Source organism: Lemur catta, chromosome 7 (assembly GCF_020740605.2).
Source record: "Lemur catta isolate mLemCat1 chromosome 7, mLemCat1.pri, whole genome shotgun sequence".
Lineage (NCBI taxonomy): Eukaryota > Metazoa > Chordata > Mammalia > Primates > Lemuridae > Lemur > Lemur catta.
Genome location: NC_059134.1, coordinates 97,865,706 through 97,888,506, shown reverse-complemented (window position 1 = coordinate 97,888,506; position 22,801 = coordinate 97,865,706). Strand labels below are relative to the sequence as shown.

Here is a 22,801-nt window from a genome sequence, read left to right as displayed (position 1 = left end):
AAGTTTTATAATATTATGCTTTCATAGTTTTGTTTTATTCTGATATCTCACAATAACACAGAGAGGGAGCCCATTTCATTATGAATTAAATTAAGTACAGAGAAATAAGCTGATTTTTCCCAACATCACATGGCATGCTGATAGGCGTGCTACAGGAGCTGGTGGTGTGTGCTCAGGCTGTGGGACCAAACTACTCAGCTCAAATCTCAGTTCTACCATGAATAGTTGTGTGACTTTGGACAATTTATTAATATTTAATGTCCCTGTGTCTCAGTTTCTTTATCTGTAAGTGGAAATAATAGTAATGCTCATCTCATGGATTTTCATGGAGATAAATGTATTGTTGATGAATTGTTAATTCCCTAATTCGATTACTTGAAAAGAAGACTGCTAACCCATTATAACTTCACTGCTTTCTCAAAGAGCATGGGGAACTGAGTGAGACATGCCCAATTGTTTCAATCACGAGTGAAATAACCCTCTTGGTATTCAAAGTCTAATGCAGCATTTTCAAAAGTAGATTCAACAAGACAAACCATTTCAAAAGGTACTCCAAGGTAAAACGAATTTGGAACACATGGTGAAATACATTCCTCATCTTAGGGAGTCATGACTGTATGTTTACACGGTACAGGCTGGGTAAACCTGCAATAAAACACCAGTTTTACTTTGGTCAGCACAGTATTTGTCACTGTATTTGACCACATAACATTTATTTCACACAAATACCTATTATCCAAAGGACTAGTGTCCTGCAGATAATACTGACCTAGTAGAATATTGCAGGAGAACACGGGAAGGACAGCAAGTATCTATGAACAAACCACAAAAGATCTTTCTGGTTCTTGTTTTTCAAAGAAAGACAGCAAAATTTCAATTCCACATACTATAGATTCTGGTCATGGTTTTTGCCTTTTAAGGCCTCTGATACTCTTTCAGAAAATAAAATAAAATGTAAAGCATACTGTTTGTACTTTACCAGATAAGGAAACAGAGACCCTGGGAGATGATTTCTTGTTCTTGTGCCTTCCTGTTCCCTCATTCAGAAATGCTCTTCCTGCTCTGTTTTGCACACCCCGAAAGCTGGAGCCCTGTCATGATGCAGCTCAAACACCACCTCAACCCATCACACTTGCCTTGATTCCCTTCACTGTCCCTCCTCTGAAATCTCACAGTATTGTATCACTTGGCCCTTGGTGTAACTATGGTTTGAGCTCTTAAGTCTCACGAGATTTCTTACTTCCTTCAAGGCAGGAGCTACTTCTTACTCACCTTTCTACTTCCTGCTCCACTGACCACAGGTGGGTACATAGCACATAGCTGAATTCATAAAGAGTTGTTTACTGCCTTGTTGAGTGTTGTAGATGAATACATCACTAAATAATCAATAGGCAGAGGAAAGAATGAGCTTCTTCCACTTTACAAAAACATGGTAAACCATTGATACACTGACATCATTGCCTTGAGACAAATGATGATCATGAAAATGACCGTCATTCTACTTAAACTCCACAGAGTCACTGTAATGAGTCCCTTCCCCCTCCTCGCTGTCCAGCCAGTGTTTGTCTTCACAGAATTGGTTTTGCTCTACTTGAATCCAGATCTAAACCAACATTCTCCCTCTCATACCCAGAGAGTCTCAAGTAGCAAAGCAACTTTTACATGTCATGCATACTTAGCTTGAGATAGAACAGGAGAATATGAGATATGTGTATGAAGGAGAAAGAAATGAGGAGGAGAAGGAGAAGAAGAAAGAAGGGAGGTAGAATGGGGAGGAGAATGAATAGGCGTGGGAATGTATTTTAAAGGCAGGCCAATACAGAGTCAGAGACTGACATGGAGGCCAATTAGCTCTGGTATGAAAGTAAGAAAAGAGAAGCTACCAAAACTTTTAAACTTCAGTACTTTCCCCAGAACCTTTCCCTGGAAGATAAGTTAGAATTAAAGATTAATAATTTTAAAACACACACACACACACACACACACACACACACAAACTCAGCATTCACACCACGAGTGAGAATCATGAGAGAGTGGTTGGGATGGTCCCGGTTTGATTTGTGTCTTATTCCTGGCTTAGCCCATACTTAGATGTGCAATGTGTGGGCTGCTGAGAACCCAAGAACTACATCTGGAGACAAATCCAAGATAGGACACACTGGACATGTGACGGTGAGGATGGTAACAACCACATTCACTGTGATATATCCCTTTAAAAGTCACAAAGTATTTTCACTTAACGTATCTATTCATCCTTATAACTACTCCCAGAATTTAGATTCTGGGAGTATTTTAATCCCTCTTTTGGAGATGAAGAACCTGAGGCTGAGAAAAGGAAAATGACTTTTCAAAAATAATATACTTAGGAAGAAGTAACAGCATAAAAACAATGAACTGTGGTCCCCCTTCTCCTCTTCTATTCAGCATGCCCATGTGTCTCTATCAGGCTATGTTGTAGAAGAACTTGTGTTTAGAGCAGCAGGAACCTCAACATTGACCTCTTGAAAGCATCCTTAAGCTCTCTCTTCCTCATGCTGCAGATCAAGGGGTTCAGCACAGGGGTGATGAATGTGTTAACTTCAGGTATCTGAAGTTACCTGGCCCCTCTCAGGAGAGTAGCTGGAGCTGGGGCACAAGTAGATGAGGCTGGCACATCTGTACTAGAGAAGAACCACAGTCAAGTGGAAGGAACAGGTGGAGAAGTCCTAGTGCCTCCCCTCAGCAGGGCAGATCTTCAGGATGGCAGGCACAATGAAGACATAGGAGAGAGTGATGAGGAGGAAGGGGATGGTGAGGATGATGACGCTGCCCACAAACAGAACAGCCCCATGGGCCCAGGTGTCTGCACAGGCCAGTCTCACGACAGGGAGGACATCAAGTAGAACATGCTAATTTCTTCGCTGATGCAGAAAGGGAGTTGGAAGATAAGCACAGTCAGCTGCACAGCCAAGATGAACCCCAGCAGCAGAGACCTCAGGGCCAGTTGGATATGCAACCTCCAGCTCATGATGAGTGTATAGCACAAAGGGTGACAGATGGCTACAAACTGGTCATAAGACACGATAGCCAGCAGAATGCAGTCAGCACTGCCCAGGAAGATAAAGAAGAACATCTGGGCTCCACAGCCAGGCAGGGAGATGAGGTTTCTCTCCATGGACAGGACACTGGCCAGAGTCCCAGGGCAGTGGTGCAAAAGCAGAAAATCTAGATCTCTGGAGCTGACAAGTTTTCCAGGACGAAGTACATGGGGGTGCAGAGACAATGGCTGATCCAGATGGTGAGAAAAATGGAGACATTGCCACTAACGTTGACCAGGCACATAATCAGGAAGGCTACAGAAATCAGCATCTGCACCTCAAGGAGTTTGGAGAAGAGATGGAAGCGGAAGTGAATCATTCCAGGTTGGTTTGTGTCCTCCATGTGTTCAATGCATTGGGCTTGCTAATGGTACAGGTGCGGCCCCTGAGGATAGATAAATGTGAGGACCAAATCCTACTGCCAGATGATCCTTTCAACTCCTGGCCCCACCCTTCCTTGATCTTCTCAGCTCCAACTGTCCTTCCCTCCAGTCTAAATTCAGCAACTCACTTCTATAACACCTTTCTGTTGTAATCACCCAGAAATAGTTCACCACTGAAACTTTTTTTATTGTAATAAAATATGCACAATATTTATCATTTTAACCATTCATAAGTGTATGTTTCAGTGGCATTAACTACTTTCACACAATGTTGTGTAACCATCACCTCTATCTTTTTTATCATCCCCCCCAAAAATCTGTGCCCATTAAACAATAAGTCTCCATTATCCGCCCTTCCCAGTCACTAATGACCTCTGTTCTACTTTCTGTCTCTATGAATTTGCCTATTCTGGGTACCTCATGTAAATGGAATCATAGAATATTTGTTCTTCTGTGTCTGGATTATTTCACTAAGCATAGTGTTTTCAAGGTTCATCCATGTTGTAGCATATATTAAAATTACATTCTTTTTATGGCTGGGCAATATTTCATTGTATGTATATACCACCTTTTGTTTATCCATTCATCTGTTCAAAGACACTGAACTATTCCCACTTTTTGGCTATTGTGAATAATGCTGCTATGAACGTTGGTATACAAATACCTCTTCAAGGCAGCACTGAAATCTTAAAACACAGTATACCGTTCCCAGACCACAAACCCCTCTACTGCTTTGATACCTTGCCTGGTCATCAAGAACACAGCCTCCAGTCTAGGTTCTAATCCCTGGTTTGATTGAACAATGGTATAACCTTGGGCTACTTGTTGACACTTTCTGCTTCAATTTCTTCATCTACAAAGATTAACAGTAGGAAACAACTCAGAAGATTGTTGTGAGAATAAATGTATCTGGTTCCTACTCAGCACTCCATAAATGCAATAATCATTAGTAGCATGAAGTGGGCTTCCTAGGAAGCATCTCAGACTGCTAGGGAAGCTGTACTCCTCCCTGGTTCTCTTTTCCTATCTCATGGGAAACAGGGTACATAGGGGAAACTGCAGGGCTACACCACCTGGGTCCCATGTTTTGGGGCTTTCGCCAAAGTGTTTTTGTCTGTGAATAGTTGCTAGTTGATATTCCTGTGGTGGGAGTAAAGCCTGGGACCTCCTATTTCGCTGTCTTGTTGATGTCACCAAGAGTGTCTGTTTGGAAGACTTACTTGTTCTTAGTATCATTGGCATATCATGTCACTTCATTAGCTCCAGGTTAAACTAATGTTAATGTTTCAATTCATTTGTAACTTCACACCAGGAAGTCCCTCACAGGGTCAGGAGATCCTAAGGTCAGTAGGGTTCATTGGTCCATTGCCCGGGGTCTGGAGCACACAACAGCTCAATCAGCCCATTCTTCCCTTTACCCTTCCTTACCTTCTGCCTAGAGAGACTGATAACCACATCCTTACCTGAAGTTGAGTAAAGCTCAAGGTGGAATCCTCTTCTTAATAACTTGGGAACCATGGAGTTGAATCTCTGAGAAACCACCTTCCCTGAGGGAAGCACATGTTTAGATATTCATACTTTCTCGTGCTGCTTTGTAACAAGGGAAGAATGTGGGACTTTGCGACCTACAGACACAATTGTGGGTTCTCTTTCAACTCTCCCTCCTTCTCTTCTCATTTCTAGAGAATTTCCTACCCACTTTGGTTCAATAGAGTCCCAAGAGGCTAACTTAACTTTCAGCCTGACCATCCCCAGTAGGTCAATGTTTGAATTCAAACAGGAATTGTTAGGGGCCGTGATACACTAAACTGATTTAATTGCTGTAATACTAGACTTGGCTATATTTTAATCATTGCTTAAATTTTTATTCTCCAAGTTTAAGGTAGTTTGGCAAGATTGTTAGCTCCGTTTATCCAAGTAGAGGCTAATTTTGTGAACTTAGACAAGTTCTCAGAATCCTTCAAATCTCAGCCAAGTATCACCCATTAATAAAACCTTGTTCTGATACATACACCTTCCCCCACATTGCTCCAGAAAGGAAAAATCCCTCCATGCTTCATGCTTTGTGGTGTCTTGGTGTCCAACCAGTAATAGCAGTTATCACTCTGTATTGTATTATTATGGTACTTGTTCCACCTCTACTAAGATAAATCCTCAGTGGGAGTAACTAATTCAACTAGGTATTGCATTGCATCTTTTAATATGGTGCTAAGCACATAGCACATGTCTAGTATTCATTGATTGCTGAGTGTTGTGTTGTTGAACATTCCTTCCTTCAATCACCAAATTTTGCTCAAGACAATACCACACTCTTCATAAATGAAGTGTTTTATACAAACTGCTAATATTGAGCCTGGTCAAGGAGATTACAAAATGTTGAAAATAAAGTTTTTCAAACTTCAGTTATTCATGAAAAAACTTCATGATTTATGTTTTATCTGAGTTATCAGTATTATTTACTTAATACATTTCTTGGCTTATACTCAACTCACTCTTTTGTTACATAACAATGTACATTGTATTAGTTATGTATATTTTATCACTTTTAAATAAATACAAAAAATATTTAAATGCTCATTTATGTAGAACTTAAAACTTTCATTTCCAATATTCTGAAAACTCTGGAACCATTGTTGAAAAGAAGGCCTTAACAGGGGTGTGTGTGTGTGTGTGTGTGTGTGTGTGAGAGAGAGAGAGAGAGAGAGAGAGAGAGAGAGAGAGAGAGAGAGAGAGAGAGAGAGAGAGAGAGAAAGAGAGACAGAGAGAGAGAGAAGGAGAATTTGACAGTTTTTCAAAGCAATTTTGAAAGAAAAATACAAAACCTTTCCTGAAGAAACAATCACCACCCATTTAAGACTCTAACTATGTGTGTCCTTAGCTGGAACTTATTTCAAAAATGTACAAGTGAACAAGTGTCCACTCAGAAAAGAACAAACAAAATCATTTTATTGCTCTAGAGCAGTAGTTGCCAGCTACTGGCCCACACACTACAGACAGACCAGGAATGGGTTTTCAGGTGGGCTGTGTTTCACAGTTTTGTTATACTGCCCCAGGGCTTCAGAATGCAATGCAGCAGAGCAGCTAGTAAAAGTTCTATTTTAAATATGTTAAATGTGAGATACTTATTAGTGATCCAAATAGAGATGTCAGATAGACAAGTGTATATACAAGTCTGGAGTTCAGGAACAATGTTAGGCTGGCTAGAGCGTTATCACATTTAAAGCCAAACAACTAAAGCAGCTCACCTACAAAATTATGTCAATAGAATTGAGGACCTAGGACCAAGACCCAGCTTGTGCAAAAGTTAGGAAAATAGAGGAAGCCAGCAAAACAGACTAAGAAGAACTATCAGAGAGATAGGAGTAAAATTGGGAGGAAGACATGCTAATTACCCTGATCTGATCCCTATACATTATATGTATTGAAAACATCACTGTGTACCCCATGAAAAAGTACAATTATTATTTGTCAATTTAAAAATAAAATAAAGTAAAAATTAGGAGGAAATTATTTCTCAGAAGCAAAGAGAGTAGGAAATATTGTAGAATATGGTAAAAAGAATAATGCTGCATCTGGAAATTTTTAGTGGATTATACATAAGTAAAGTGAAAACAATAATTTTTCTTTCCCCCAACTGACCTCAGCAATGAACTTATGAACAAGTTACTAAAAGACCATCCCTAGGGAAGATGTACCAATGGAATAATCCTGATGCAATTTTAACTCTTAGGTACACTATATTTGATCTCGTTAATTTTTGCTTCCCAAGCAGACCTCAGTCATCTCAGGAGACCAACAATGACTTGTTAGTTAGATTAGTTATGAATGTCATTATTTGATGACAATATTAAGTCTGAATACCAGTGCAACTCTAAAGGTAAGTTCCAAGCTACAGAGATGTTATAAGTAAAGCCCAGATGTTACCTTGTACAAAGAAGAAAGAGGCAAGATGGAACATACCCTCCGTCTAAGAGGTGATCTGATAGGAATCAGATCTTGTTTAAGAAGTGTCTTAAAATAGTACCCTGGATCAGTGAGATATGTGACCTAGAAGTGGTCAGCATGCCAGCCCCGGAAAATTTTGAGGACAGTAAGATCTTGAGGCAGACCTCTGGGGTCCTCAGTATTTAGCAAAGGATGCAAGTAAATCTGCAATGGCTTGAAGTCCTCTTGAGTCTGGCAAACGGTAAGAATCTCCTCCCAGATTCCAGAGTTTAGAAGATTAGAAAAATCCCTTGTCAGCAACTAAGCCAAAGGTTGGGGTATACATTGGCCAGGGAACAGAAGCTAAGTATTGAGCTTATCACAGAGAGAGTCAAAGTCCTGCTCTTACTCAGAACCAGTATTTTATACCAGATGGCTTACGGGGAACTCTAGAATACATACTGTGAACACCATGCTCTTCAAACTGATGAAAAGGCAGAGAAACTGTTAAAAACAGTCAAGGGATCACATACTAGATCAGATAAAATGAGCTCAATACTAACCAGTCCCGAAATACAGAAATGTGAGTCTCTTCTAGGGTCCACTACTTTTTTTAAACATTCATCATTCCAAGTTTCAAATTTATAGAAATTGAAAAATTAGAAAATATCTACTTCTATTATAAAAGGAATGACCATAAGTTTCGTTTACGTAGGAGTCACCCTTATGCATTAAAAAATAATTATAATTATATGCAATTTTTCAAAGGACTTTATTGCAAAAAGAGAGATATGCCTGAGCTCCCTAGCATGTTGTCCTTTTATGACAGCCCTTACCTGGATTTGGCTTGTATCATTTTAGTACTATCTCTTTCATTCTAGTTTGAACTTTCTGAGCACATCTCCTTTTCCACATTTCTCCCTCTTTTCCCAGAAACTAGAGCTTAAAACTGTAGGCACCTAAGACAATTTGGGTCATGGGTCATGGATCACAGAGGATTCTACCTTTTCTTTGTTCCCATGCTCTCCTTCATGAAGAATGAATTAAACAACTCTCCCTTTCTTTCCACCTAAAATATCATTTTTAGCCAAACACTTTCCCTTTGCTCCTTAGAAGAGAAATAAGGGAGGTTCTTTTAGTTGCATTGCCAGGGGAAATCATTTACTAGATAAACCACAATCTAGATTGTAATTATGTCCCTCAAGTTTGGAAATACTGTAATCCAGCATATTTTGTCTTAGATTTTAGATGTTGTTTTTCCAGTAGACCATCTAGTTTTACCTATAGCTGAACTGGAATCAATCAAATAATAAAGCTATTTAGGAGACATAAAGCATAGAGGAAGATAGTATAGTACAAACTAGGTTAAGCACAAGAGCTCTATAGTCACACTGCGTTCAAACCCTGGCTCTCCCACTTTCTAGCTATGTGACTTCAGAAAATTTCTCAGCCTTTTTAACCCTATATGCCTTCATCTGTTAAATGAGGATGATGATAGTACATGCCTACTAAAATGGCTTTATGAATTAAGTGAGCTAATGCATAATTAAGCACTTTTCACCATGCCTAGCACTTAAGATGAAATAAATGATAATTTGTCATAAGCGCCTCCCATCAGAGTCCCAGCCCTATTCTTGGGGAACCTAAAATATAGTTGAGGACAGGACATACAGATACAGTAAAGGACAGTATATTAGCCCTAAACATCATAATATTGTGATCATTATAGAATTTCAGAGAAAGAAGAGAGAGACTTAAGCTAGAGTGGCCTATGAAGATTTCTAGAAAGAAGAACATATATCCTAGAATTTGAAAATTGAGTAGGATTTGGATTAGGCAAAAGAGAGGAGACAGTATTTCTAATTGAAAGGAGAATGAAAGTGCAAGAAGCAGGAAGGAGGATCTGAGTAAGTAGACCATGTGGTACAGAACAGGAATGATTGAGTACCATTGTGGGATTAGCCTAAGAAAGCCAGATCCAAGAGAAACTGAAATGTTTGGCAGAGGAATGTGAAGATGGACATTTAAGCAATACAAAGGCACTGAAAATTTCTAAGCAGGTTGAGTAACATGATAATGGAGAGCCAGATGGATTATAGAGGGAAGAGAAGGGAGATGAGAGACCAGATAGCTACCACAAGAATCCAAATGTCAGATAGCAATGGAGAGAGCTGATTGGGGCCATGGAAAAGGACCAAGGCAACAAACATGAGACACTCTTTGAAAGACGAACTATCAGTATTCAGGGATAAATTGGATAAAGGAGAATAAGGAAAATGAATCAATAAAGTCTCTAGGTTTTGAGATATATTACAGAGTTTATGATGCAACATCATAAGGTGCCAAGAGCACAATTTTCTTTAAATTACAGCATACATCTGCCTATATAATGCTAAAATTTTTATTTCAAATTTTACATAATTAATTCATACCCTATTTTATCCACTTTATAACTTTGAGCATTAACTTTAAATTGGCTTTATTCATTAATTTGTTCGGCAGACTCTTCCTGGAAATGCTTCTATAACAAGCACTGTGCTAGGCACTGGAATTATAATAAAGATCATCGAAGTCCCTGCCACTGAGGATTTTTCTGTGTTTGGTACTTGGGGGGTAGGAGAGGAAAGATGAGGAGGTAGCAAATGTATAAATTATCACAAGATTTTATTTATAATAAAAGTATGCACATCATTGCTGATGTACCTCAGCAAGTGCTTTAACACTGAACAGAGAATTTGGGAAAGCATCATATTAAACTAGAGGTGACTTGAGACTTGTATCATCCTTTCTTTTAGTAGGTCCAATACACTGCCTATGGAAGGAATAAATAAAACTGCAAAGATACAATTCTTCTTTCGTCCATTCTCACCTAACCCTGAGGTCCAGATGGTGATTTTTGTGGCCTTCCTGATGATGTACCTGACCAGCCTCAGTGGAAATGCCACAATTGCAGTCACTGTCCAGGTCAACCACTCCCTCCACACCCCCATGTACTTTTTTCTGGCCAACTTGGCAGTTCTAGAAATCTTCTATACATCTTCCATCGCCCCACTGGCCTTGGCAAACCTCCTTTCAATGGGCAAAACTCCTGTTTCCATCACTGGATGTGGCACCCAAATGTTTTTCTTTGTCTTCTTGGGTGGGGCTGATGGCGTCCTGCTCGCAGTCATGGCTTATGACCGGTTTATAGCGATCTGTCACCCTTTGCGATATACCCTCATCGTGAGCTGGTCTTTGTGCGTGGAGCTGATGGTAGGGTCCCTGGTGCTGGGGTTCCTGCTGTCACTGCCGCTCACCACTTTAATCTTCCAACTCCCATTCTGCCGCAACAATGAGATCTACCACTTCTACTGTGACATGCCTGCAGTCATGCACCTGGCTTGTGCAGACACACACATTCACGAGACTGCCCTCTATATCATCAGCTTCATTGTCCTAAGCATCCCCCTCTCACTGATCTCCATCTCCTATGTCTTCATCGTGGTAGCCATTTTACGGATCCGGTCAGCAGAAGGGCGCCAGAGAGCCTTCTCCACCTGCTCCTCTCACATCTTAGTGGTCCTCCTGCAGTATGGCTGCACCAGCTTTATATATCTGTCCCCCAGTTCCAGCTACTCTCCTGCGATGGGCCGGGTGGTGGCTGTGGTCTACACTTTTATCACTCCCATTTTAAACCCCTTGATCTATAGTATGAGGAACAAGGAACTGAAAGATGCCCTAAGGAAAGCACTGAGAAACTTCTAGGTAGAATGATCCTATGATTTATTTAAATTGGAACACTTTTAAAAGTAAAGTGGGATGTTCTTAATAGTTATGCTGAGATGACATGCATAAGCCAAGAATGTCCTCAGCAAACTGAAATATGTGGCCCATTATTCTGGGAGCTCCAAAGGAAATGAATGCCACTGTCTTACTGAAAATAAAGGTATGCCACATAGGACAACATGATGTCATGGGTATAGATGAAGAGAGACTATCAACATTTATTTGACAGCAACTATATACCAGGTACTTTACATGGATTATCTCACTTAACCCATAGTAAGTCTTCATTTTACTGAAAATAAAACTCAAGTAGCTAATAATAAACATATCCAGGATGAGAACACAAGTATTTAGAAATCTAAAGACTAAGCTATCCTGGTTCTGGTCTTGCTATGCCAGAAGAAATACATGTAACCTCAGGACAGTAATCCAGATGCTGACTGAGCTTCCAAAGAGAGAGATCATTAACTCATAAGACTCTCTATTCCTCAACGGACAACTTGAATCATTATAGTACTATAGTACTATACCTATTTTGAGCTAAGGTCTGTCCACAAACAACATTCTCCTGCTGGTCTTGTTTTCACTCTTGAGCCCCCTTTATTATACGTGGCAGCTCTTCAAATAAGGTAAGAAAGATTTGTATCTTCAGTCCTCTTTTCTCTAGAACAAGTACTCTAACTCTTCCTCCAGGAGATTGTATTTGAATGTTCTCACCATGTCAGTCACCTTCTAGATTTTCTCTAGCTCCATACCCTTGTACAAATTTTTGCCCCCAAAATAGCCACAATACACTGGAAATATTTTGCTCAGGGAAACCATTACTTTTCGTGACCTGTAAACCGTATTTTCACTAATTCATTTTGACCACTTTAGACTCATAAATTTGGTAGCAAATAAAACCTCCACGTAGCTTTCACATAACTTTCAATTTTGCCTGACCACAATTTACTTTAGTAGAATAAATTTAGCATATTTCATTCAACACTGATAAATTGTGTTTTATCAGGTTTTGCCAAGTAATGCAAACTGCCAAAGTCATCTTTGGGCTTTATTTTATTCATCATAGTTTTGTGCCATGGTTAAAATTGTAATCATATTTCATTGCTTTTGTCTAAGTTATTAACAAAAATGTAGAGTAGGATAGGATGAAGGCAGAGTCTTTGACAGTCCTCGTCTTTCAGAATTATTCAGTTAGATATAAATCTGTTCAATTAATACCATTTGTGGTAGATTGTTGCAATTCTGGCCCCCACTGAATCCCAACTCCCTATATCCATGCCTTGAGGTAGTCCTCTCCCTCATAACTCTAGGAATGACTGTGTGATTTGCTTTGGCCAATGGGACACTAGCAAATGTATTACAAGCATAGTCTTATACTTACACTTTGGGGCCTTTCTTCTCTTGCAGTCCTAAGACCTCCACATAGCCCAGGTGAGATGACATCCTATAAAACAGAGATAACCCATCCAAATTGAGACTCCCTAGACCAACCAGTCCCAATCGACCAGCTGACTTTAGCCACATTAGTAACCCCAGCAAGACCAGCAGAGCCTAGCCCAAATTGTTGACCTACAGAATCAGGGCAAATAAATGATGGATATTTTAAGCCATTACCTTTGGAATGGTTTATTTTGCAGCAAAAAATAACTGATGTGCCATCCAATCTATAATTAGCTATCTCTCCAGAAGGATATCATGGGAAACATATCAAATCCTTTCATGCAATCAAAATATACTACAGGATTTATATAAATCCAACCATTTAAAGCCCTATTTTAAAAAATGTGGTGCACTTGGCATGATTTATCATGAGTCATTTTATACGGGCTCTTAGTAATCACCAGTCTTTTCAAAATCCTTGCGACTTATGTGTTGAATCATTCATTTCCAGAATTTTACTGGGGATTGACATTGAGATGGCAATCTTACTGTTTTGAAACCCTCTAGTAGTTATATACACATTTTTATGTGTAGTTTCATCTGGATGGGAAAAGAAACATTTCAATAGTTGTGAGTGCCTTGGTAATGAAGAATGTAGCCTTCACCTTTGAATACCCATAACAGTGGGTAGCACTTATTAGACTCAGCTAATTCACTGTCAAGATAGATTACATCCTAGGACGATGTACAAGTCTTGTCTTTCTTAAAAATTATATGCTCCTTATATAAAGCAATTGTGTTTTTTTCTTTTTTCTATCTTTTATATTCACTGCTTCTTTCACAGTGATGGTACTCCATAAATATTTGTGGAACTGAACAAGACTTTCTTTGGCAATAACTATTTTCTGATTTTCATATTTTTATTATAAAATGTCACTAATAAAGATATATTTTCATTTAAAATATTTGTGTTTTATTTGATTCTATTAATAATATCTGTGAATCCTATATTCTCTAAGAATTACAAATAACGAACAATACACATAAGAACTATAAAATGTCCTTTGGAAGGGAGTAGGTGGTTATCATTACATATTAAAGGAAGATCACATGCTTGCTATCTTTAACCCAGTTTTAGCAAGGATTTCTAAAACATCAGTCATGCATACAGAATTTTGAGAATTTGGAAATTTCACTTGCATTGGAGCTAGTGTTATTGACATTGCTCCACTTTATCCCAGTGATTCTAGACAGTGAGGTGGACAGGCATGCTCTGCAGTCACGCCCAGAAAAAAAATTCCCAAACAGACTCCCATTTTTCTCACCATCTCTTTTCTGGTATTGCAGTGTTCAGAAGAAGAAAAGAAAGAGACGTTCTACTAACCAGAGTAGAAAAGGAATAACAGGAAAGATGTTGTCAGAAGATCCTGGAAAGAACAAATTAAATGAAGAGATGGTGATAGGGTCAACAGAAGAGAGTAGATATTTGAGGAATCTCTGGAATGTGGCTGCTATGGTTTGAATGTGTGTCCCCTCCAAAATTCATGTTGAAACCTAATCCTCATTGTGAAGGAATTAAGAGATGAGGTCTTTTGGGGAAGTCATTAAGCCATGATGGCTCCTCATGAAGAGGTTATTGCCTTATAAAAGGGCTGAAGGGAACAAGCTTAGGACCTCTGTGCCCTTTTGTCCCTCCCACCACTTAAGGACACAGCATGCAAGATGCCATCTTGGAAGCAGAGATCGGGGCCCTCATCAGACACCAAACCTGCTGGCATCTTGGTCCTGGACTCCTCAGCCCCCAGAACTATGAGGAGATAAATTTATGCTCTCTATAAATTACACAGTCTCTGGTATTATATCAGCACAAGCAGACTAAGATATGACAAAATAAAAGGAGCTGTGGGTTACTGTAACAGGCAGCAAGGAGTTGATTAGATATTGAAGCATCTACCATCACTTCTCTGGAAGGGACAATGAGACTGAGATCCAGGAGAAGTATCTTCTAGGAGCTGTGTAATGTTGGGAAAGTTGCTTTCATTCTTTAAGCCTATTAAAGCTTCCATAACAAACTACCACTGGGTAACTTAAGAAACGGAAATTTATTTTCTTACAGTTCTGGAGGCTGGAAGCCTAAGATCAAGGTGTCAGCAGGGTTGATTTCCTGTGAGGCCTCAGTCCTTGACTTGTAGATGGTCATCTTCTCCCTCTGTCTTCACATGATCTTTCTTCTGTGCATGTCTGTGTCCTCTATTCTCCTTTTTTTACAAGACCAGTCATATTAGATTAGGGCCTATTCTAATACCTCACTTAATCTGTATTACCTCTTTCAAGGCCCTATTTCCAAATACATTCTGAGGTCCTGAGGACCTCAACATATGAATTTGTCAGGGGGTGGGGGAATTTGGCTCATAACAAAACTTCAATCTCAATATCTAGAAAACAAGAAGACTATGCTTGCTAATATCTAAGATGTCTTCAGGCACTGACTTTGATTCATTAATTTAACTTCCACCTTCTCATTACATCTATTAATGTGATGGCCGTTTCTGCTCACATTGGAGAAGCTTCTCTGGTACTTTCCATCATGCTGTGATGGAAGTGGTTTCTCCACTGCTACTTAATCAGAAAGCAAAATAGAACAACTTAGGCGTGAACAAATGGGGCAGCAATTACCCTTCTTTTTTCCTAAGTAGGACAGAAAGGCCAAGTGCTAGGATTCTGTGGGTGTCTGACTCAGGAAGACACTCCCTTCTAAAAGTGGTTGCATTCTCAGGCCCTTTGGAAAGCTGATGTTGCCATGTGACTTTCTTGTTATTTTAAAGAAGTGGGTATGAAAGCTGTGTTTTTTCAAGTCCAGAACTCAGATGGCCAGAGCCCCCTGCCTCCAAATATCCCCACAGGAGCCCTGGGAAAAACTGACAGTGGGGATTCAATTGGTGCCAACCTGTGTAGACAGAAGCGGTTCAGTGGAGGGCTCCTTTCCCCAGCCCCAGCCCTGACCTCGGCACCAGCCACAACCAGCCAGATAGGGAGCAGTGGGGGAGGAGCCAGGCAGTAGTGAGGCAGTGTAAGCAAGTGGCTGAGGAACTTGAATGGTACTCAGTTACATGTAAATGGCAGGATCCTGGGACTGTATTGCTTCATGGGTTTGAAAGGGCTTTCTTGCTCTGTTTGATAAAAGCTTAGCAGGGGACTTGTGGAACCTGCAACTGGACAGATTTGTAAACTTGTATTAGCTAATCTAGAGTTCCTACGAATGGCATCTGGATCCCAGACTTTGGACTGAGTGGTACAGCCCTTGTATGGAGAAAAACAAGGAATGAGCCTTAGAGTCTTACTATAGATGCTGAGAGGCATCCCATGGCCAGTGGCATGTCAAAGCCACTGGACAATATTGTAAGAGAATGGCCCCTTTGTCTCTGGGCAGTAACAGCTACTTATGAGTTGTGTCTATTCTCAATCCTGCCACCTTTTTGCCAGTCAAAGAGAATGAGCTTTTACAACATGACTGTTTAGAGGTCCTAGAGGCTGTGTATTCCAGCAGGATGGATCTGTCAGATCGGCTGATACCAGAGCAAGATTGGGATCTCTTTCACTGACAGGAGTAGCTTTACAAAGGGCTGGATCTGCAGTGATCATGGCAGTGGCACTTTAGTCCAGGAAGCTGAGGTGCAGTTATCGAGAGGAAAAAGGTAAACTTTTACACGGACTCTCAATATGCCTTTATTATTGTATAGGCTCATAGTGCCATGGGAAAGAAAAGGGATCTCATGTCAGGAAATAAGAATATTAAGTATGCCATTGAAACAATGGCCTCGATACAGGCCAGAGCTGAGCCCAGGCAGGTGTCCAGCATGGCAAAAAGAAGTCAGGCCACTGGCAGAGCTGCTAAGGAGGCCACTAGAGGTGATCTCTTCCTTGGGGCCTTGACACCCTGGCTAGATTTAGATGCCCCTTAGAACTAAAAACTGGGGCTCTGACATTAGGATGGCACAGCTAAATGGAGACAGAATTCTCATAGACTCGTCTCCTACCCAATGCTTTGGTTCAGCCTCTTATGAGGCTCCTGCATGAATACACACAATGAGAGCATGATGCCTTGATGGATTTGGTGGGACCTCATTTGAGAGGACCCCACGTACAACTAACTATTTATGTGCTTGGAGTGGTCCAAGGTCAGAAAGGTGACCCACTACACAGAGAGCCCAACATGTGGGGGTCCACCCATTTGATGATTGGCAATTTCACTCAGATGCTTAGGCTTGTATTGGTAGATACCTTTTCAGGCTGGGTAGAGGCTTTTCCTACCCGGAGGAAAGAAAGGAGCATCTTAAGGTTATTGGAATCCTTCTGAAGGAACTCACTCCAAGATGGGCTCCTACCAGGAGCTGACAGGGCCTTCGCCGAGTTCCTGCATGTGTACAAGACCAGGCTTCGGAGGATGATGGGATGATGGGCATCAACAGTCCAGAGAAAGAGACCAAGCAAATGGAGAATAACATGCTGGTGATGGAGGCCATGGACAAACAGCTACAGAATGGCTCAGCAACTCCTCCTCCTACAGCGAGGACATCAACAGACAGCCAATTGCTAACAGGACCCAGGGGCACACTCCACAGAGCCCTGGATATTTTGCAAGAGTGATAACAGACCCTTCTTTGTAGCAGAGGTAATCCAGAAAGTAAACAAAGCCCTACACCTCGAATAGAAATTGCATGCATCCTGGAACTGATATAGGAAACCCATCTAAAGTGGGATAAGATATTGCCACTTGCCTTCCTTTGGATAAGGGTGGCCCTTCAGAAGCAGGCTTAAGTTAAGCTCCTGAAAAAATTAGTTTATGAGGCAAGTACAGTAATATAACCATAAGTAAAAGAAAATAGAATAAAACAATATGCCAAAAGAGTGCATCAGGTGCTAACCACTGTACATGAGTTTGCCTCTTTCAGGTCCCTGCCCCAGTTAGAAACAGAAAAGTGAAAGTGCCTCTAACAGCTCACACCTTGTTAAAAATGTCAGAAGTAAAACCTTGGGTCCATCACACCAAAGTAAAGAGGTGTAGCCCCCAGTGGAGGCACCAGCATTTAGGAGATCTAAAGTATATGTTTGAGAAAATGAAAAATAATGAAAATTACGTATTTTCGCTAATCTTCCGTTGGTTATTTGTTCTGGCTATAGGGGGACAACTTCTTAGTGAGGATTTCCCCAGGCTATCACCTCTTCTGCTGATCTGTCTTGCTGCTGGGTGTGTTATCCTAAACCTTGTTTGGTACAAGTATTTCTGTACATGATTTCTGAATTTGCAGAAGCCAGTCTCTCAAATCACCTATAGGACACAACTAATAGCTCTGTGCTCAGAGGTCCCATGTTTCTTTCCTAACCCATCCCTGTGCCGGACATTGTGTGTAAGGTTATAATCCATTTCACCTTATCAATCCTCGTGATTGTAGTTATTGCTTATGCCCTTTTTCACCTGATACTCTGTACCTTCCATCAAAAACATCATCCCAATTCAGCAGGAAGTAGCACCCCCCCCCCACAGATATGGAAGGGTAAAATTGACAGTGGAGAATATGTAATGGAGAAAATGGTCTGAAAAAGGGTAAAAATGTTTTCTGTCTCTTCAAAACCCCCTTACTCTTTTTGAGAACTAAAACCTATATCCCTGCCTTGGGCCAGTGGTCAGGAGGGGTAGGGAAGCCCAAAGTTAGCAGAAGGAAAGAAATAATAATGATTAAAGCAGAAATAAATAAAATAAAGAACAGAAAAACAATAGAAAAAACATCAACAAAACTAAGATCTGGTTTTCCAAAAAGATAAACAAAATTGACAAATCTTTAGCTAGACTAAGAAAAAAAGAAAGAAGACTCAAATCCATAAAATCAGAAATGAGAGAGGAGACATTACAACTGATGCCACAGAAATAAAATGACCATAAGAGACTACTATCAGCAACTACATGTTCATAATTTGGATTATTTAGAAGAAATGGATAAATTCCTAAAAACATACAACCTACCAAGACTTAATCATAAAGAAATAGAATACTTGAACAGAACTAAAACTAGAGGGGAGATTGAATTGGTAACCAAAAACCTCCCCAAAAAGAAAATCCCAGGTCTGAAATAGTTTCATTGGTGAATTCTATTGAACATTCAAAGAAGAATTAATACCAATTCTTCTCAATCTATTCCAAAAAAATGAAGAGGATGGAACACTCCAAACTCATTTTATAAGGCTAGCATTACCCTGATACCAAAACTACACAAAGACACCAAAAGAAAAGAAAACTAGAGGCCAATAGCTGGGATGAGTATAGATGCAAAAATCTTCAAGAAAATACTAGCAAACAAAATTCAATGGCATATTTAAAACATCATACCCCATGATCAAGTGGGTTTTATCCCTGAGATGCTATGGTGGTTAAATGTACTAAAATTAATTAATATAATATACCATGTTAACAGAATGAAGGGCAAAAACCATATTATCTTCTCAATAGATACATAAAAAGCATTTGACAAAATTCAATATTGTTTCTTGATAAAAAAAAAAAACTCTCAGCAAACCAGGAACAGAGGGAAATTATTTCAGTATAATAAAGTCCAGTATAATAGAACAAAGAGCCCAGAAATAAACCCAAACACACAGAGTCAACTAATTTGCAACAAAGGCACCAAGATTACACAATAGGAAAAGGATAGTCTCCTCAGTAAATGGTGTTGGGAAAACTGGATATCCACATGCAAAAGAATAAAATTGGAACCTTATCTTATACCACATACAACAATCACTTCAAAATACCTTTAAGACTTAAACATAAGACCCCAACCTGAAAAACACCTAGAAGAAGACATAAGGGGAAAGCTTCATGACATTGATCTTGGCAATGATTTCAAAAACATAACATGAAAAGCACAGGCAAAAATAGACAAATGGGACTACATAAAACTAAAAAGCTTCTGCACAGAAAAGGAAACAATTGACAGAGTGAAGTCATAACCTATGGAATAGGAGAAAATATTTGCAAATCATACATAAGATAAGGGGTTAATTTCCAGAATACACATGACACTCATACAACTCAATAGCTGCTAAACAAAATAATAATAACCTAACAACTTGATTTAAAAATGAGCTAATGACTTGAATAGACATTTCTCCATAAAAGATATACTAATGGCCAATAGGCATATAAAAGATGCTCAGTGTCACTAATTATCAAAGAAATTCAAATCAAAATCACAATGATTTTAAATAGGGTGAACGCTGGAGGAAAAAAAAGAAATAAAAAAGAAAAAAATCATGATGAGATATCACCTCAAACCTGTTAGGATGGCTATTATTGAAAAACAAAAGACAATAAGCGTTGTCAAGGATGCGGAAAAGAGGGAACCATTGTACACTGTTGGTGGGAATGCAAAATGGTGCAGCCACTATTGGAAACAGTATGGAGGTTTCCTCAGAAAATTAAAAAATCAAACTGCCATATGATCCAACAATCCTCCTTCTGGATATATTTCCAAAAGAATTGAAATCAAGATCTGGAAGAGATATCTGCACTCCCATCTTCCTTGTAGCACTATTCACAATAGCCAAAGTGTGGAAACAACCCAGATGTCCATCAACAGATGGATAGATAAAGAAAATGTGATATATGCCTACAATGGAACATTATTTGGTCTTACAAAAGAAGAAAATCCTGTAATATGCAACAACATGGGTGAAACTTGAGGATGTTATGCTAAGTGAAACTGCATGATTCTACTTATATGAGATACCAAAGTAGTCAAACACGTGAAGCAAAGATCAGAATCATGGGTGCCAGGACAGAGGAGAAGGGGAAACGGAGTTTCTAGTCAACAAATATAAAGTTTCATCTAGATGAAAAAGTTCCAGGGACTTACTATGCAAGATTTTGCCCATAGTGAAAGATATTATTGTATTTTACACATAAAAAATCTGTTAAGAGTATAAATCTCATGTTAATTGTACTTACCACAATAAAATTAAATTGAAAAAAAGACATAATTTGACACAAAATTTTTTAAAGAAATACAAAAAGAAAGGATTGTACCTATAGGCAAAATAAGAAAATATCTCTGAACCATTCACCCTAATATTTGGAAAATGGCATTTTTTATTTAGATGTGTGCAGAGTCTTTGTTTTCAGTTATTATCTGGGTTCTCCTTATCAGAGTTAATTTACTACAACTTCAACTTTATTCTTGAGTCTGATGATTATACCTTAAGGCCACAGAGTGTCACTTGAGAATTATCATATTATACCCGCATATATATCCCTAAAGATTCTAACTTTGTTTAATAAGGCCCTGGGTAATGAATCTGGGGAGTGGATAAATATTGAGCTGAAGCCTTGGTCTCCTGACAAATCTCTTGTTCAATATCAACATTCAAAACTCCAGCTTCAATTTCTGGTTCTTGTCCAAGTTTTGAAACTAATTATTTCTTTTGTTTCCTTTTATCTTAATACCCATGACCTTTGATTATTCCCTTTACCACGTTCATTCTTTTAAGATTAGTGGAAACATGCAATGCTATACTTTCAGACGACATACTCTTTAGAACATCAAAGTAATGACAATTCACATGTGTACAATCCTTTCCATATACAAAGCTCTTCCAAGATGATTATCATTTTTATCCTTTTAACAGAGCCCCTATGAAACTGACATTATAACACATTTGACACAGATTGGGAAATGGAGCATCAAGACGGTTAAGGGATTTGCCAGGGTCACCCACCTAGTAAGGGGAGGAAGTAAAACTTCAACTTAAATGTTTTGATTAAGTTCAGCTAACACTCAAGGTAGCATACAAGTTCCCAAAGTGATGTTTGTGTGTATTGCATGGTTCTAAACATGAAACTCCATGATCTACTCTGCCATCTGCTTTATGAAAACGTGGATCCCACACTTTAATTGGACAATTTCCTTTCAGCAGATTGGCACATACAGAAAATCTATCATAAGCCTGGAGACTTCCACATTTCCTAGTGCACTAAAAATCTTTTTATCACCTTACTTGGTGAATCTTTCAGTTCTTTGTTTCTCACGCTGCAGATAAAGTGATTCAGGACAGGTGACAAAGGTGCAGACAACAGACATGACATGGCCCATTTCTGGGTAATAGCTGGAGCTGGGACATAAATAGATAAGGCTACAGCAGCCATGATAGAGGAGAACCACAGTCAGATGAGCAGAGCAGGTGGAGAAGGCTTTGTGTCATCCCTCTGCTGAGCGAATCTTCAAAATGGTAGCCACAATCAAGATGTATGAGATGGAGATGAGGAAAAGGGGATGGTAAGGATGATGACACTGATGATGAAGATCATGGCTTCTTGCATTCATGTATCTCCACATGCCAACCACAAGATAGGGAGTACGTCACAGTAGAACTGAGTGCTTCTATTGTGGCCGCAAAACGGCAGACGGAAAATCAGTGTTGTCAGTTGTAAGGCTGGAATGAAACCAAGGATCAGAGCTCCCATCATCAGCTGGGCACACAGCTGCCATTTCATGAGGAGAGTGTAACACAAGGGATCCCAGATTGCTACAAACTAATCATAAGCCATGATGCCCAAGAGGATGCGGTCAGCACTGCCCAGAAAGACAAAGAACATCTGTGTGCCACAACCAGCGAAAGAGATGGGTATGCTCCCCATGGTCAGCTGGTTGACTAAAGCCAGAGAGGCAACAGTGGAGAGTAAAAGATCTCCAGAACTGCAAGATTGGCCAGTAAGAAATACATGGGCGTATGGAACAAACACTCAGCCCACACAGTGAAAAAGATTGTGGCATTACCAATGAGACTGACAATATACAGAAGCAGGAAAACCACAAAAATAAACACCTTTACAACCAGGATGGGTGAGGATGGGTGAAAATGGAATTGGATCTCTCCAGTTTGGTTTTCGCCACCCATAAAAATGGCACATTGGATTTTCTAGGACAAAAAGAAAAAAAAGTATTCTAGGAAAGAAAGTGGTATGTCTTTGGGATGAAAATGGTATGGTTTTATCATCTATAGCTTTAATAATTATGAAGATGAATTTATGCTGTGCAGACCACTGTTTGCACCTGTATTTGTCCACTCATATTTTCAAGATAATTGGCTGGGCTTAACAATTAAAACCAATAGCCATGAATAAAAGCCAAATTAATTCATCCCATGTGTCAATTAAGCTCAGGACTCTGACTTCATTTTTGTTTTGCAAGAATCCCTCAGCTTCTGAACTTATACATT

General features: G+C 39.5%; 1 protein-coding gene across 1 annotated transcript; it reads left to right on the top strand.

Moving 5' to 3' along the window:
- Window positions 1–10,198: 10,198 nt before the first annotated feature.
- LOC123642749 (olfactory receptor 10V1) lies at window positions 10,199–11,128 on the top strand. Its single transcript, XM_045558151.1, has one exon. The coding sequence runs from the start codon at window positions 10,199–10,201 to the stop codon at window positions 11,126–11,128; it is 930 nt and encodes a 309-aa protein (XP_045414107.1).
- Window positions 11,129–22,801: the final 11,673 nt, after the last annotated feature.

Excerpts from the sequence above, each read along its gene's own strand:
- LOC123642749 (XM_045558151.1), top strand. The coding sequence starts at position 10,199 with ATGGAAGGAATAAATAAAACTGCAAAGATACAATTCTTCTTTCGTCCA.